Source organism: Moschus berezovskii, chromosome Y (genome assembly GCF_049115385.1).
Source record: "Moschus berezovskii isolate FMDL1 chromosome Y, NW_MosBer_1.0, whole genome shotgun sequence".
NCBI classification, from domain to species: domain Eukaryota; kingdom Metazoa; phylum Chordata; class Mammalia; order Artiodactyla; family Moschidae; genus Moschus; species Moschus berezovskii.
In genome coordinates, this window is record NC_142489.1 from 241,819 (window position 1) to 259,533 (window position 17,715).

Consider the following 17,715-nt stretch of genomic DNA (forward strand, 5'->3'; position numbering starts at 1 on the left):
ACCTCCCAGGCTCTAGAAACCTCTCTGTGAGAACAAGTTAGAGACTTTGCTTTTGCCATCCCTGGGTCGCAAGACATCCACGTGAGGGCGCCCTCCTCACCGCCCGCCAGCTCGGTACGCGGCCACCTCGCGGCCAAGAACCCCGTCACAAGCGAGACGGACCCGGGGCTGATCTAGTCTTATTAAATTATGGAAATCGGTAAAGAAGGACATGCCAACAGTCTATCCCCACACCCCAGATAAGAATCCCAGGTTCCGGGAAACTCTTCCGGCCATTCCTAGGGAAACCGGAAGTGGCTTCACCCTAGTCAGCGCGCGCCTCGGTGGCAACGCCGCCCTCGTCAGGGGCCTTTGTTGGGGCTGCCCGCACCGTTGCCTGCACAAATATCCAACAGGTCTGCCGCGAGTAGATCTCGAAACTTGGCCTTATGTTTTTTAGTCAGCCTGCCGGCGGGCACTGTACAAATTAATTAGGAGACGAGTCCAAGCAGTGAGGCCTCTGCTGCTGCGGCCATCCTCCTCTCCCAGGCCTGGGCCCTAGCCAGTCCTCCGCCTCCGCTGCTCCGCCCTGCGCCAGGGGGCCTGCGCGCGGTCAGGCCGGGACGCGGCCGACTTCCTTCCTCTCCGGGCAAGATGGCGGGGGGCGAGGCTGGTGTGACTTTAGGGCAGCCGCACCTTTCTCGGCAAGATCTCGCCACTTTGGTAAGGCATGGCTCTGGAAGTATGCGGAATGCGCTCAGGAATGGGGATGACCAGGACTCCCGAGAGGCTGTGAAACAAGGTGGTGCCGGGCGGTCAGGTGCATGAGTTAGGAGGGAGACCTGGAGCCCGGCGCCCTAAGCCGCGCTCGCGCTGCCCCACGCGCTTCTCTCAGTCGGGAGCTGGGCATGGGGCTGTGCGGTCGTGGGGCCCCGAGCCTCCCGAATGATTTGGCTGGAAACTTACAGTGTTAAGTGTCATTAAGGCTCTTCACTTTGGAAGTTTTGGGAAAGGAGTATCTACACATTCCTTAGTGCTAATGCTCTGAAAGTTGGGGGACCCAGAGCCTCCACATCTCCCATAATCAGTGTGTAAGGATGAAGAACTTTTAGTGCTTTCCAGAATGCAAGATTGTACAGGAAAAGCGCTTTTAAAAGTAGAAGAGGGCTATTCAAATGGTAGCGAGCTGTAGGTAACAATGTAAACTCAAATTTCTGATTCATCTTATGTACAATGATTTAACATAGAAATATTTGATTGCAGGATGTTTCCAAGTTGACACCACTTTCACATGAAGTTATCAGCAGACAAGCCACAATTAATATAGGTAAGATAAGATTAACTTGGAGATTTGATTGATTTTCAGCAAATAATTTTAATCTTTCCCTTTGTGTAAGTACCTGAATTACACGAAGATGCCGATATTCGAGAAATAGATGTTGAGCTCTTGGGAGCAATGCATCTGCTAGATTTTTGGTGGGAGGCCCCTGTTGCCTATGTCTAGCTTATAGACTAGGTGAGAAGAAAAGGTAAAGACTTAAAGAAAACTTTTAATAACATAGCGTGATATGTAGTCATCTAGTAAAAGAGGGGAAATGTGATTGTACTTGCCACACAGGGTTGTTGCAAGAGCAGAGTTTTTGAAAGTTTTGTTTGGTATGTGCATAAGCTATAATTAGGGTGGTTTTTTTTTTCCCCTTAATTGGCACCTGGAACTTTAAAGGAGAAGTTATGTTGACTGAGTGTAAATTTGGGGTATTTGAGAGTCTGTACAAAAACAGTAAAACCTCTTTAAAAGTAAGGCTCTACCTTGAGATTCTTAAAAAAAAAAAAAAAAAAGTTGTAAGATATGTGCTAGCCTTAATAGCATTACTATAATCATACCTGAGTTTTTTTCTTGTTTCCTTGGGTTCCGTTTTTGTGTTGTCAGGGCTCTTCATACATACTTTGCTCTGAAAATGCTGAAAAGTTTCTTGATATACAAAGTTTCATGCAGTTTTTTTACAAGTGCTTATTTTAAATGAAGGCACTGTTTTCTGTGATTAAAGATGGATAGCTTTTATCATGCTCAATATGGTTTAAAACAAGGTTGTCACATGGAAAGTTCTCTTCAGTCCTGTGTCATAATAAGTTTTTGTAATCAGGGATACGTAGGAGGAAAAATCAATGTCATTGTTGGTTTTACAGTGATGTTGACTGAGTTATGGCTTTGGGTTTTCTACTCTAAAATTGAAAAAATATGTGGTGTAACCGAATGCACTTGAATTAATTTTTTGTACTTTGTAGGTACAATTGGTCATGTAGCTCATGGGAAATCTACAGTTGTAAAAGCTATTTCTGGAGTCCACACTGTCCGTTTCAAAAATGAATTGGAAAGAAATATTACAATCAAACTTGGCTATGCTAACGCTAAGGTGAGCTGTGTACAGTGAAATGAAAAACTCACTTTAATTATTGAATGTGCAGGTAACAAATCCAAGTCTTTTCTCATTGAAACTTTTAGATTTATAAACTTGATGACCCGAGTTGTCCTCGGCCAGAATGTTATAGATCCTGTGGAAGTAGCACACCCGATGAGTTTCCTACAGACATTCCAGGGACCAAAGGGAACTTCAAATTAGTCAGGTGACCTTTTTTGTGCTAAAAACACTTAACATTTCATATTTTGTTGTGTGGTTTGTAGTTTTTGAGATATTTAATTGCGATGTTAAACAGTGAATCTAATTGTTGAATGGCTTTATTTTTCCATTATTTTGTTTTTCTGGTCCATAATGACAGTAATTTGAAAAGTCAGGTATTTTAAAACTACCTTAAGACACATATGTGTAAGTGCTCCTAAGGAAAAGTATCACATAAGCAAAATGAAACGGAGGGAAACAGCTCATTGGATTTAAGGGATTCTTTTTGCCAGGCTTCCTAAATTTCTATTAAACGGTGTTGGTTTTGTGTCTTGGATAAAGGAACAAAGCCATTCTTAATCACCTCTCTTAAATACAAGGACTTGTAACCCATTTATTTCCTTAATATTATTATTTATTCTTTATCAAAGGGTACTGATATCCACCTGGTGATGTTTATGGTGATTGGTGATGTCCACAAGGAAGTTGTAGAGGCAGAGCTGGGACTAGGGAGAGGTGAATGAGGCCCAGAGTTTGAGGTGAGGGAGAATGCTTTAAGGAAAAAAAATCAGGCCTGGTAATCAAGATGAAGATAAGGGCTTCCCAGGTGGCTCAGCGGTAAAGAATCCACCTGCAATGCGGGAGATGCAGGTTCTGTCTCTGGGTGGGAAGAATCTTGGAGAAGGAAATGGCAACCCTGTTCAGTAATCTTACTTGGGAAATCCCATGAACAGAGCAGCCTAGCGGGCTACGGTCCATGACGTCACAAGAGAGAACATGAGTTAGCAACTAAACAACAACAGTCAAAGTAAACTGTGTTATTTATTTACTTTTAAGTTAAAATTTTTTGGGGGCGTGCCACATGCCTTGTGATCAGGGATTGAGTTGCTTGGAGTCCTTTGATTTTTTAACTACTTAAATATTATTTGTTTTGATTACTGGCTTTTTGGGTATACCCTTAAATTTTACATGTGTGTCAAGTGCCTCTCTTGCCTCACCCTACTTGTGGCCCTTATCAGCAAGCTTGTCCAATAATAAGTATTTTCAGCTTTGCAGGTCACAGATTCTCTTTTGAATTACTTATTTCTGCTCTTGTGTTAGGAAAGCGGTTGTGATGTGCCTGAGTGGTTATGACAGTGGGGCAGTTTGCTGCCCCTATTTTAGATTATGAGTGTGAGTATACAACTATTAAAAATAATGGTTCCGAATGAGTAGCATAGTTTTGTTAAGATAGTGCTGCCGTCTCTACTTCAGATTAGCATTTCCAGCTTTTCAAGATGCTGGAAAAGGTTTTGGCAGATTTTTTCAGATAGCATTGCCCCTTCTGTTAACAGTTTTAGCTTTCAAATCAATGACATTCCCAGTATTTACTTTATATCATATTTTCTTTGATTGGATTTGGGAGTTTGTGTTTCTTCAGTTATTTCTATACATAACTAATTTCATTTGCTTTGTAATGATCTGCAGTGATTTTACTCTTAGCCAATAGGTAATTTTTGTTCTTTTCATATTTTATTTTTTTCCCTCCAGTTTTATTGAGATATAATCGGCATTCAGCACTGTATAAGCTTTAAGGTATACAGCATAATAATTTGACATACATACATTTTGAAATGATTTTCACAGTAAGTTTAGTGACCATCATCTCATATAGATATAAACTTAAATGGAAAAAATATCTTTCCTTGTGATGAAGACTCAGGGTTTACTGTTAACAACTTTCATGTATGACATACAGTGGTGTTAACTATATTTATTGTATGTTATACCCCTGGTACTTCTTTATCTTAAAAAAGTTTGTGACTGCTTTCATCTGATTCCTTCTTCCCCCAACCCCACTGTTGGTAACCATAGATCTATTAATTACAAATCTGATCTCTGTTTCTATGAAGTTTTTGTTTGTTTCTGAAGTATAATTGAGCCAGTAGGTGATCTTATTTCTAAAATCTAGAAACACCAAGTCTTGTAACTGCTTGACTTTACAGAAATAATTATTTGCTTATTCTTATGCATTATTGACATTCTATACTTCAAGGGATTTAATTTTAGGGAATCTGTAACTTGAATGTTGACGTATTGATCTTAGGACTGATGGTTATTTTTTAATTTGTTAGGCATGTTTCCTTTGTTGACTGTCCTGGCCATGATATTCTGATGGCTACTATGCTGAACGGTGCCGCAGTGATGGATGCCGCTCTTCTGTTGATAGGTAAATACATCAGAATTGGTTTCAACAAATCGCTGTGGAGCAAATCCAAGATGAAATACTTAAAGGAAAACTAAGGCCTTTAAGGACCACATCCAGTATCTAAAGGTGATAGGAATGGGAACTAACATGTCAACCAGTATGACATCCTTGTCTTCCAGCTGTCAAAAGTCTGTAGTGCATTTTGTCCCCTTAGATTCCATGAAATGATTTATTATTTTAGTTTTATATTTTTGTGTGTGTGTGCATCTTTGAACTGTTTACTGCATCATTGGTGTATAATGGTTTTATTAGATGCAAATTTCATTTATAATAAGTGCTGAAGTCTAGTAGATGAACTGCGATTTTCGAGTCTGGGGTTGTGCCACCTTATGTGAGCTGGCAAGAGATTTTGTTGCTATGGGATATAATTTTTTAAAGTAGGATGAGTGGATAGAGTATAAGACACCTAAACATCACCACTTAGGGAGGATGGTCATTGGAGTATCCAGCAAAACGTACCTACTTGATAACACCAATGGTTATTTTTAGTGTTCTTTCCTCTATTTGTTAGGGAGTAGCGTCTGATAGTAGTTGAAATTCATGGACTGTGTTAAGTGCCTTCCCTTAATTACTCCCCGCCTCTCAGGAGCTTGACCAGGTCAGAGCATCTCTAAAACTGGATAGAGCCAGGGGGCTATACCTTATGCTTGAGCAAAAGCCAAGGGCAGACCCTGAAATACCAAACTTGTGGATTCTTAGGTTTCTGGCTTAAGACCAGGAAAGAGAATCTAATAATCGGGAGACTCCAGTGAATGCAGGCACAAGGGTGGAGCAGGGGCAAAAGTTGAATGCTTGGCAACAATCCAGGACTTTTGCTTTGAATCGGGTTAGGGCATTCAAGCATTTCCTTTTTTAGATGTCAGCTAGGTGTTTTGGTTTGGTTTTTTTAATAGTGTAATACACATAGTATAAAAGTTAGCATTATAGCTATTTAAAGTATACAATTTGGTGATATTAAGTACATTTACAGTGTTTTATAAGCGTCATCGCTATTGAGTTCCAGAACATTTTTGTCTACCTAGAAGGAAACCCTGTGCCCATTAAGAAGTCACTCTAATCCCCCTTTCCTTCACTCCCTGGCAACCACTAATCTGCCTCTTATAGATTTTCCTATTCTGACAGATAGTTCTAGCTAATTCTCATGCATCTTTTTTATTCTTTATCATCTAGCTGGTAACGAGTCTTGTCCTCAGCCTCAGACATCTGAACACTTGGCTGCTATAGAAATCATGAAACTGAAGCATATTTTGATTCTACAAAATAAAATTGATTTGGTGAAAGAAAGCCAGGCTAAAGAACAGTATGAACAGATCCTTGCATTTGTTCAAGGTAAGAAGCCATAATAATCTTCCTCAGTGATGGTAAAATAAAAGCTTTAAAAAAACAAAACTTTGGTCTTGAGAATTCCCTGGCAGTCCCCTGGTTAGGACTCTGCTTTCACTCAGAGGGTACCAATTCAATCCCTCAATTGGAAAACAGATCTCACAAGCTTTGTGGCATGGGCAAAAAAATAAATATTTTTAAAATCCATAAAAAAACTTCAGTCTTACACTATCCTTACTGAGTAGCTACTTTTAGAATTGGAACTGATAATGATTTATTGTTAGTATTCCTTTCCTTTAATGGCATGGTGTTTTTCATTTCAGGGAAGACATCTTATTGTTCACATTAGATTCTTGTTTTTCTTGTGAGAAAGGTTGACTTCCTCTGCATCCAGTTCTCTCATAACAAAAAAGAATGTCTCATTTTGATTAAAGCCTCATTGTGTTTGGTACATTTCTTTCATGAACCTGTTAGACATTTAGTTAATAAGGAGCAGATATTATGTATGCCATTAGTCTTTGATTAGCAAGAGACTATAGTTTTGTTTTGACATTTATTGGGAGGTCAGTTGCATGTTATTAGAAAGGAGATCCAACCAGTCCATCCTAAAGGAAATCAGTCCTGGGTGTTCATTGGTAGGATTGATGTTGAAGCTGAAACTTCAATACTTTGGCCACCTGATGCGAAGAGCTGACTCATTGGAAAAGACCCTGATGCTGGGAAAGATTGAAGGCGGGAGGAGAAGGGGAGGACAGAGGATGAGATGGTTGGATGGCATCACCGAGTCAATGGACATGGATTTGGGTGGACTCCGGGAGTTGGTGATGGACTGGGAGGCCTGGCTTGCTGTGATTCACGGGGTCGCAAAGAGTTGGACACAACTGAGCAACTGAACTGAACTGAACTGAAGAAACCTTTCAACTAGTAAAATGGTCTTTCCCAGGAGTGTTATTGATTTGGTATATTAAATATATCTATTAGTAAAATTTGAGTTTTTTCCCCTTGAATGCAATGTGTTCATTTTCAGGAGTAAAAACAAACATAGAATACTGACACTTTTCTGAAAAGAATTATCATTTTCTGCCTGTTGCTCTGGGTATATGTGGGTATATTTAGGCGTCTATTTTAATAATCTTAACTGTTTCATGTAATATATAAAGAACAAGCTCTATAAAACTGAAGATTTTGATCTTTTGAAAATTTTGTCTTACAGGTACAGTAGCAGAAGGCGCTCCTATTATCCCAATTTCTGCTCAGCTAAAATACAATATTGAAGTTGTCTGTGAGTACATAGTAAAAAAAATTCCAGTACCCCCAAGAGACTTTACTTCAGAACCCAGGCTTATTGGTAAGTAATAGGATTTTTATCTGATCTTTTCCACATTGCTGATTCCTCTTTAAAGGAATCACCAATGATTTCTGCAGAGGTGATAATAAATTACAGTCTCCATAAAAAACTTTTTTTTGAAGTCAGTCAATTCTGAGATTATATTAGCAGAGTTAGATTGCATTACTGGATGAGAGTCCTGAATACAGACACAACTTTTAGTCTTTTTGTGCTTAGTGTGTGTTATGTTACATGATCAAGATGGAGCAATAAAGTATGCCTTATGGAATTATGTTTTAGTTAGAAACAGGATATTAGGACTTCCAGACAAATGATTTCACTGTACCATTAATGAAGATATTCGTCTCTCTCATTTGTTTAAGTTTGTGGTATCAATATTGGTATAATTTGATAATTTAAACTCATGGTTTGTACATAAAATGGTGAAACCTTTTCACAACAGACATTTGAACCCTCTGAAGCTTCACCTAGGTGCCCCCCAGCCTTTTCTGTGTGTTGTGGGCAGGGTTCTCTTGGATTATTGTAATGAGTGTGAAGTGAAGTGAAGTCTCTCAGTCGTGTCCGACTCTCTGCGACCCCGTGGACTATAGCCCACCAGGCTCCTCTGTCCTTGGGGTTCTCCAGGCAAGAATACTGGAGTGGGTTGCCATTCCCTTCTCCAGGGGAACTTCCTGACCCAAGGATCGAACCCAGGTCTCCCGCATTGCGGGCAGATGCTTTAACTTCTGAGCCACCAGGGACCCTTGTTAATGGTTCCTGCTCTCAGGACTAAAGTGCAGGTCACATAGTCCTAGGGTGGTTTTGAAGTTTTGAAACTAAATCTTGTTGCAGAAGTCATACAAAGGTATATGACCAGAAAGGTCCACAATTCCTGCCTCACCCCTTAGCCCTGAAATTACAGTTAACAATTGGTGTGTACTGTTTGTGCACCTTTCTCTTTGTTCATATCATCCTGTATAAACATAATACGTTTCTTGTTTCAGTTTTTGTATGTGAAAGTGGCATCATACTATGCATAACTAGTGTTTTCTTTTCTCCTGAACAACAGATGAAAGTTATCCTTCTACATCATTACATATACTCTAACATTATTTTTTTTTTCAACTTTTAATTTTATATTGGGGTATAGCCAATTAACAATGTTGTAATAGTTTCAGGTGGACAGCAGAGGGACTCAGCCATGCACATGTATCCATTCTCCCTCAAACTATTCTCCCCTCTAACAGTCTTTTTTTAATAGCTGCATGATACTCCATACTATGGGTTTACCATAATATGCCTCCGATTGATGTACTTTTAAGTTATTTCTACTTTTTCCAGCATAATTAAAATTGCAGTATACTTAGCTGGAATAATATTAGACTTTGTGACAAAGTCTCCTTGTGTAAATTTTATGTGTCTACTATTGAACAAAAGTTAACTTACAAAAAAATAAATTTTTCTGAAGTTAAAGTTAATAGAATTGGCTTTAATTTGTTTTGTTTTCTTTTAGTTATTAGATCCTTTGATGTCAACAAACCTGGCTGTGAAGTTGATGACCTTAAGGGGGGTGTAGCTGGTGGTAGTATTCTAAAAGGAGTATTAAAGGTAAACTGGATTTTGATTGTTGTGTTTTTGCTTTATTTTTTCTCTTGTCCTAAGTAGGAGAATAGTATAGACACTCCAAATTGAAAAATAATTTTTTTCTTCACGGTGTCTAGTACTTGATGTAGATTTCTTTGTTTACTAGTATATCATTTGAGTGTGTTTGACCTCAAACTTTATAGGCTTCTATGAATATGAAGCACATTTTAAATTGGCGATAGGCTTATATGATAGGTTGTTTAAAACATTTGGGTGGTTCTGAATTTGAAGATCTCTTCCACATCTTTTTTTTTAATAGCGATCTTTGAAATAAGGATGACTTTTCAGTTTTGTGGTCTTCTGTTAGGACTTTCCGTATGTAATGAAAATGGTGTTGTCCCATAAATTCTAATTATTAATTTATATTTTTACAGGTGGGCCAGGAGATAGAAGTCAGACCTGGTATTGTTTCCAAAGACAGTGAAGGAAAACTCATGTGTAAACCTATCTTTTCCAAAATTGTATCGCTTTTCGCAGAGCATAATGATCTTCAGTATGCTGCCCCAGGAGGTCTTATTGGTAAGGCTTTTCCTCTCATCACTACGGGGTTTTTTGTTTGCCACTTTATTTGAAGGATAATTACTTTACAGAATTTTGCTGTTTTCTGTCAAACATCAACAAGAATCAGCATTCGATGTTTAATGATCAAGCAGGGTAGGGGAATGTATATGCGGTTAAGCTTTTGATTTTAGGTCATATGATGATTTCGTATGTTTGTAAAAATTATTTTTAAACATAAGAATTTTGGTTTAATTTTTAAAGTAGCTCCTTTTTAGCAGTACCAAAGTAAATTTTATGGCCTAAAATGTAAAAATACCTAACCGTAGGTTTTTTTTAAACATGGTTTTGGGGTAGGGTGGTTTTTTTGTTGTTTTTGTATGATTTTCAAATGGAGGGTTACCCACAAATGTCAGTTAAATCATGGTAAGTGAAGTGAAGTCATGTCCGACTCTTTGCAACCCCGTGGACTATAGCCCACTAGGCTCCTCTGTCCTTGGGATTCTCCAGGCAAGAATACTGGAGTGGGTTGCCATTTCCTTCTCCAGGGGATCTTCCCAACTCAGGGATCAAACCCAGGTCTCCCGCATTGCAGGCAGACGCTTTAACCTCTGAGCCACCAGGGAAGCCGAAATCATGGTAGGTCATAGTTAAACATTGAGGTGGGAATTAAAGATTATAACTTCCATTATCTTGCTGTTACTGAAATAATATATGGGTTTCCTGGTCTCGTACAGTAGCGTATTACCAGATACCCAGAAAAAGGCAAGATACAGTGACAATTAGTCAGAGGTGTTAATAACTTTTGGATTAAAGAAAATGTTTGGTGTGAAGGAGTTCGTCTTTTTGTTCTCTGATGTTTGGCTGTTTAATTCATTTTTCTATTGTATTTTGTAATTAGGAGTTTGCTGTGTATAATTTTATCCTTTTTGTTTGTTTTGTAAATAAGGAAACTCTCGGGACTTTTAAAATTTAACTTACAGAACTTTTCAAACATAAAAGTACAGAGAATAGTGTAACGTGTGGTCATGTAGCCACCACACAACTTCAAAGATTATCAATACTTTACAGTTGTTTTCTAGGGGGGACGTGCTACATGGCTTGCAGGATCTTAGTTCTCCAACCAGGGATCGAACCTAGGTCTACAGCAGTGAGAGTGCCAATTCCTAATCACTGAACCGCCAGGGAATTCCCAATACTTTACTATTCTTGCCTTATCTTTATGTCTTCTCTCCTCCGTGAAAGACATGCAGCTAAAACATTTTGAAATCAGTCCCAGGAATCACGTAAAATCTTTAAGCTATCTTTTTGATTATTCTTTCAGGGGAGAAATGGCAGGTAAATATCCTGCAAACTACTCCTGAATTTTGTATTGTTTCAGCCTTCATTAAGGATATTCAGATTCATTTTTTATTTAGGCTGTTATCTCTGTTTGTCCTTTGCTTACGGTTTAAATCTAGAGACTCATCCTCAAATACCCAAACCTGTGAGTTTACAATTCTCTTCCTTCAGATAATTATTGTCACATCTATGTAGCCAATAAATGAGTATGAAAATATAAGTTGTGTATTAAAATGTGTAGGTAGGCATGTGCTGTACTAGTTTGAATAAGTTTTTTGGGTAAACAGCTTTGTAGGAAATAAAATGTTGAACCATATATATCTTATTTTGGATCAGGAGTTGGAACAAAAATTGACCCCACTTTGTGCCGGGCTGACAGAATGGTGGGGCAAGTACTTGGTGCAGTTGGAGCTTTACCTGAGATCTTCACAGAATTGGAAATTTCCTATTTCCTGCTTAGGAGGCTTCTAGGTGTTCGCACTGAAGGAGACAAGAAAGCAGCGAAAGTAAGTGCTTCAAGTGCCAGTGACGTTAAGACTAGTTTTGAGGTTCATACTTTTTAGTTAACATAGGATTAAGAAAAGAGAGAAGGTAAATAAATTTGACTTCCTGAAAATCGAAAAGTTGCATATGGCAGTCTAAAGTAAAACAGGAAACACTATGTCCTTTATAACAATGACATGATAATTCCCGTTATATGTATGCTTTTCTTAAAAGTCTTAACTGAAATCAGGTTGGCAGAGATGAAAAATTGCTGATGTCTTTTGTTGGTAAGGTGGTAGAAAAATAAGCAGTTAGTTGGAAAGCATCTTCTTGATTTGGGGGTTTATTTTTCGCCACTTGATTTCCTTAGGTACAAAAGCTGTCTAAGAATGAAGTGCTTATGGTGAATATAGGATCCCTGTCGACAGGAGGAAGAGTTAGTGCAGTCAAGGCTGATTTGGGTAAAATTGTCTTGACTAATCCTGTGTGCACAGAAGTAGGAGAAAAAATTGCACTTAGCCGAAGAGTTGAGAAACACTGGCGGTAAGTTCATTAGCCTTTGTCAGTGTCTAATAAAAAAGACACAGTTTACTTAACACACTCACAAACACACTTTACCTTGAATGCAACAGTTCTGTGCCATGGCTTTAATTCTCAACTGTTTATTCGGATGATTTTGAAATCTGTATTTCTAGGCTTGATTTGTGATAAACACAACCTATGCAAAAACCAGTGAATTTAGGTTTAATACCTCCCTTTTTCTGAACCTTTTTTTGAGAAATAGGTTGCCCCTTTATCTCTTAATACTTTGGTGTATATTTCTTAAAAACAAGATTATCTTATATAACCACTTCAAGAAGCTTAACACTGTTAAAATACTAAAGTCTAAAGTCAGTTTTATCACTTGTTCTGATAATGTCCTCTGTCTCCTTCCTGTCTAGGGTCATGCACTGCATTTAGCTTTCATGGCTCTTTGATCTCTAATTTGAAATTTCCTCAGCCTTTGCTTGTCTTACTTGTCAGTGGCAATTTTGAAGAATACAAGCTAGTTACTGTCTAGATTGTTCCTCAGTTTGGGTTTATTTGATGTTTTCTAAGATTAGGTTAAGGTTATCTATTCTTGGTTAGAATATTTTCAGGTAGGTGGTGATGTCTCCTCAGGGAGTCATAACTAGAGACACATGATATCTAATTGCTCCTTGTTGAGGTTAATTTGGATCATACCAACAAGACATTAGCCAGTTTCTCCAATGAATTGGTATTCTTTGGGGGAGACCCTATGCAAACAGTCTGTTCCTTATCACACCCCACCCTCCCCCCAGGGGGAGGGATTTAGCTTAGTATCCACTGATGATTTTTGTCTGAATTGAGCTTGATTATAGTGGTTACAAAATGGTGATTACCCAGCCCCAAAAACTCTTAACTCTGCCACTCATCATTTGTCATTTGACTTTCTTTCTTCCCCACTATTTACTTACCTAGTTATAATATGCGTTCATGGAGTCCTATTTTATTCAGCAGGCCCTTACTGATTCATTACTGTCCTTACTTATTTTGATGTCTAGAATTTGTCCAGGAGACAAACTGGCTCCTATGTCCTGTTGATATTTCCCCATTTTTTTTAACCTATTATTTTATTAAGGGATCCATCTCTATGACTATCACGAAACCCATGCTAAATTAACAGTGACGTATTCTGGAGATAACTACACCCCACTATGGACTTTTGGGGAATAGCCACTGTATTCTCTCTACTTCAACTGAAACCGACTCAGGAGGCATCAATCCTTGCCCTCCTATTTCTGGAGGATGCAAAAGCCAACTATGTAAGAGGGCTTTTCAGAGAAAATGACTTTTGTCTTCCCAGAAGATAAACCCTCTACTTTGCTTTCTGAAGCAGATCACAACCCCACAGACAGTTTGGGAGCTGCGCAAGCTTCAGTATGTCTCTGTTGGGTTTGTTTTTTAATAGTTCCTTACTTTCTGGCACAAGTTGTTCTGAAGTCACCTTGTGTCTCTCTCCTGCTCTAGTTTAGAATTGGCCATTTCTCCAGGGAGCCCTGATTCCTCTTAGTGGGAGATGGTGTTAGAAATGAAGATTTGGGTGCTAGGTGTGCTCACTTCTCCAAAGGTGCTGTTTCTTCAGGGCCCTTTGCGTGGATAGAGCTTGGAAACATACACATATTGTTGACTCTTCTCTCTTTTTTCTTTTCCTGTTTAGTTACTAAATCTACCCTTTCCTTTCTATTCTGTGTGACCTCTTTGTAACCCATACCATCATCATTTCACACTTAAAAGTTATTGCAAAAGATTGCTAATATGCCTCTTCTACTGAAAAGAAGAGAGGCGAAAAGCAAAGGAGAAAAGGAAAGAGATAAGCATCTGAATGCAGAGTTCCAAAGAATAGCAAGGAGAGATAAGAAAGGCTTCCTCAGTGATCAATGCAAAGAAATAGAGGAAAACAACAGAATAGGAAAAACGAGATCTCCTCAAGAAAATTAGAGATTCCAAGGGAACATTTCATGCAAAGATGGGCTCGATAAAGGACAGAAATGGTATGGACCTAACAGAAGCAGAAGATATTAAGAAGAGGTGGCAAGAATACACAGAACTGTACAAAAAAGATCTTCACGACCAAGATAGTCACGATAACGTGATCACTGACCTAGAGCCAGACATCTTGGAATGTGAAGTCAAGTGGGCCTTAGAAAGCATCACTACTAACAAAGCTAGTGGAGGTGATGGAATTCCAGTTGAGCTATTTCAAGTCTTGAAAGATGATGCTGTGAAAGTGCTGCACTCAATATGCCAGCAGATTTGGAAAACTCAGCAGTGGCCACAGGACTGGAAGAGGTCAGTCTTCATTCCAATCCCAAAGAAAGGCAATGCCAAAGAATGCTCAAACTACCGCACAATTGCACTCATCTCACACGCTAGCAAAGTCATGCTCAAAATTCTCCAAGCCAGGCTTCAGCAGTATGTAAACCGTGAACTCCCAGATGTTCAAGCAGGTTTTAGAAAAGGCAGAGGCACCAGAGATCAAATTGCCAACATCCGCTGGATCATGGAGAAAGCAAGAGAGTTTCAGAAAAACATCTATTTCTGCTTCATTGACTATGCCAAAGCCTTTGACTGTGTCGATCACAATAAACTGTGGAACATTCTGAAAGAGATGGGAATCCCAGACCACCTGACCTGCCTCTTGAGAAACCTGTATGCAGGTCAGGAAGCAACAGTCAGAACTGTTCATAGAACAACAGACTGGTTCCAAATAGGAAAAGGTGTACGTCAAGGTTGTATATTGTCACCTTGCTTATTTAACTTATATGCGGAGTACATCATGAGGAACGCTGGGCTGGAAGAAGCACAAGCTGGAATCAAGATTGCCGGGAGAAATATCAATAACCTCAGATATGCAGATGACACTACCCTTATGGCAGAAAGTGAAGAGGAACTCAAAAGCCTCTTGATGAAAGTGAAAGAGGAGAGTGAAAAGGTTGGCTTGAAGCTCAACATTCAGAAAACGACGATCATGGCATCTGGTCCCATCACTTCATGGGAAATAGATGGGGAAACAGTGGAAACAGTGTCAGACTTTGTTTTTTTGGGCTCCAAAATCACTGCAGATGCTGATTGCAGCCATGAAATTAAAAGACGCTTGCACCTTGGAAGGAAAGTTATGACCAACCTTTATAGTATATTAAAAAGCAGAGACATTACTTTGCCAACCAAGGTCCGTCTAGTCAAGGCAATGGTTTTTCCCGTGGTCATGTATGGATGTGAGAGTTGGACTGTGAAGAAGGCTGATCGCCGAAGAATCGATGCTTTTGAACTGTGGTGTTGGAGAAGACTCTTGAGAGTCCCTTATACTGCAAGGAGATCCAACCAGTCCATTCTAAAGGAGATCAATCCTGGATGTTCATTGGAGGGACTGATGCTAAAGCTGAAACTGCAATACTTTGGCCACCTCATGCGACGAGTTGACTCACTGGAAAAGACTCTGATGCTGGGAAAGGTTGGGGGTGGGAGGAGAAGGGGACGACGGAGAATGAGATGGCTGGATGGCATCACCGACTCTGTGGACATGAGTTTGAGTGAACTCCGGGAGTTGGTGATGGATAGGGAGGCCTGGCGTGCTGTGATTCATGGGGTCGCGGAGAGTCGGACACGACTGAGCGACTGAACTGAACTGAACTGTTATTTAAGCATTCAGTCAAAATTAATGTTCCTGAAACATTTTTTCATGCAGTACTCAGTAATTTCTAGTAACTTCCCACTACTTTCTAATTCAGGACCTTTCTGGAAGTCTACTTGAACACACTTTAAATTCCTCCTGCTTAGTCTCACTTTCACACATTGGAGAAGGAAATGGCAACCCACTCTAGTGTTCTTGCCTGGAGAATCCCAGGGATGGGGGAGCCTGGTGGGCTTCCGTCTGTGGGGTCACGACTGAAGTGACTTAGCAGTCTCATATAAACCTTCTACATTAGACTGTTTTGTGTCCTGATTGTCCACATAATTACTTAAATCACCTTTGGTTTGGTTTTGTTTCTTCTTCACTATCTACCTCCCTTATTAAGGCTTCCCTGGCACAGTGCCTCAGGATGATCTAATCATGTACTGTTCAGAAGATCTGAATTATTACTTTCTAATTGAGACAGTTAATCTTTTGAGTAAATCATCCTGATTTGTGGTGATTTATGCCTGCTTGATTTGACTCTCATGTGATTATACTATTTGCTGTTATAGACATACTGATTTCTAGTGTAATTTATCTTTTTTTTTCCTTCTTTTTCCCAGTGTATTTTTAAAGAAAGGAATGATCTTTTTGTGTGTCTACTAATATTATAAGAGGATTCTGTCCAAATGAAATTTTAGATTTTGCTTAAAAATAAGCAAATATGTTAAAATTGTTACATGAGAACGTCTGAATGATCCTTATATTCTTTAGATTTGTTGTTTTTAACCCATGTTTAGGTAAGTTCTGTTCTGGAACCTACAATTTAGGTAGCAATCTGTCCTGGCCATTGACTAGAGGCGACATTGAAACAGAGATGAAGCAGAAATCCCTCTGCTATTGAGAGTAATCTGTTTATAGATTATCTACTCCTCTAGATCATCTCTTAATTTCCTTTACCAGCTAAAGTCATGATAAAGCCATTGTGACCTGTTGAAGTGCTGCGAACGGTTTAAAAAAAAGACAAAAATTTTTTTCAAAGAGGAAAAAAGAATTTTAAAAAATCAGACTAAAGTGGTTTCAATGTCAGCATGGTTCCTTGGGTGGACTGGAATGTTCTTCATTAGTGGTTCTAAAGGGGCAGGTATATTTACGACGTTGAGGTTGTTTATAGTAGCAACTTTTTGTTTGCTTTTCCTGTCAGTCCTTCTGGCCAGAGCCCATCTCTGGGTCTATGAAGATAGTGTGAGCTTTCTTTCTGGAGGAGCAGGTTTTGGAAACATTCAATTTGAGCAGATAGGCAAGTAAAACTAGTTGTGTCATGTGATTATGTGGTAATGATAATGAAGCTGATATAAAATTCATTATTTCTTTTATTTTCATTTTGCAGTTTAATTGGTTGGGGTCAAATAAGAAGAGGAGTGACAATCAAGCCGACAGTAGATGATGACTGAAGAATTAAATAACAGATTTGAATGAAGTTGGAATTTCTCTTAACAGTCTAGGGGTATATTTTCAGAACAATAGTGGGAAAGTAATTTCACAGCTCATTACCTTAGTAGTAGCTGTAAGGTTATTCTCATTTTTTGGTGATGAAAATTTAACCTCTAGTACTGAAATAGAGCCTACAATAAATGTAGAAATTAGCATCATGTTGGATTGAATTGACATTTTACCAGAAATTAATCATTCCCAAATAATGTCTGATTTATACAGCAGTGCAGATTTGAAAGGAAACTGTTTGCTACAACCAGACTACTGTAGTAGACGTACCACTGAACCTGTTTGAAATAAAATCTTTGTTCTTATTTTTCATGATTCATCTTTGAGTAGCTCTAGGTTTGAAGGATTGTAGCAGTAAAAATTTGACAAATTCTCAATGACCAACTTTCCTTTCCCCATATTTTATGTTGCTTTATTTTTTAAAATTTTGGGTGAAAATAGATCCAAATAAAATTATCCTTTCAGGCATGAGGGCTTGTTTCCATGGACATGGCCTTTCTCTCCTTTCCCTTTCTGGACTAGAGCACAGGAAACTAGAGCCCAAAGTTTTCAGCTACTCCACCTGGTGCCCTGC

General features: G+C 38.9%; 1 protein-coding gene across 1 annotated transcript; it reads left to right on the plus strand.

Annotated features, from left to right (window-relative positions):
- Positions 1-559: 559 nt before the first annotated feature.
- Positions 560-17,446, plus strand: EIF2S3 (eukaryotic translation initiation factor 2 subunit gamma). The gene is made up of 12 exons (XM_055438467.2): positions 560-702; positions 1,243-1,306; positions 2,266-2,393; positions 2,483-2,604; positions 4,712-4,806; positions 6,016-6,174; positions 7,382-7,516; positions 9,009-9,103; positions 9,514-9,658; positions 11,315-11,484; positions 11,832-12,004; positions 17,029-17,446. The coding sequence occupies exons 1-12, from the start codon at positions 634-636 to the stop codon at positions 17,090-17,092; spliced, it is 1,419 nt and encodes a 472-aa protein (XP_055294442.1). The 5' UTR covers positions 560-633; the 3' UTR covers positions 17,093-17,446.
- The last annotated feature ends 269 nt before the right edge of the window (positions 17,447-17,715 follow it).

Coding starts and splice junctions, on each gene's coding strand:
- EIF2S3 (XM_055438467.2), top strand. CDS start 634: ATGGCGGGGGGCGAGGCTGGTGTGACTTTAGGGCAGCCGCACCTTTCT. Junction 703..1,242: donor GGCAAGATCTCGCCACTTTG/GTAAGGCATGGC, acceptor ATTTGATTGCAG/GATGTTTCCAAGTTGACACC. Junction 12,005..17,028: donor AGAGTTGAGAAACACTGGCG/GTAAGTTCATTA, acceptor TTCATTTTGCAG/TTTAATTGGTTGGGGTCAAA.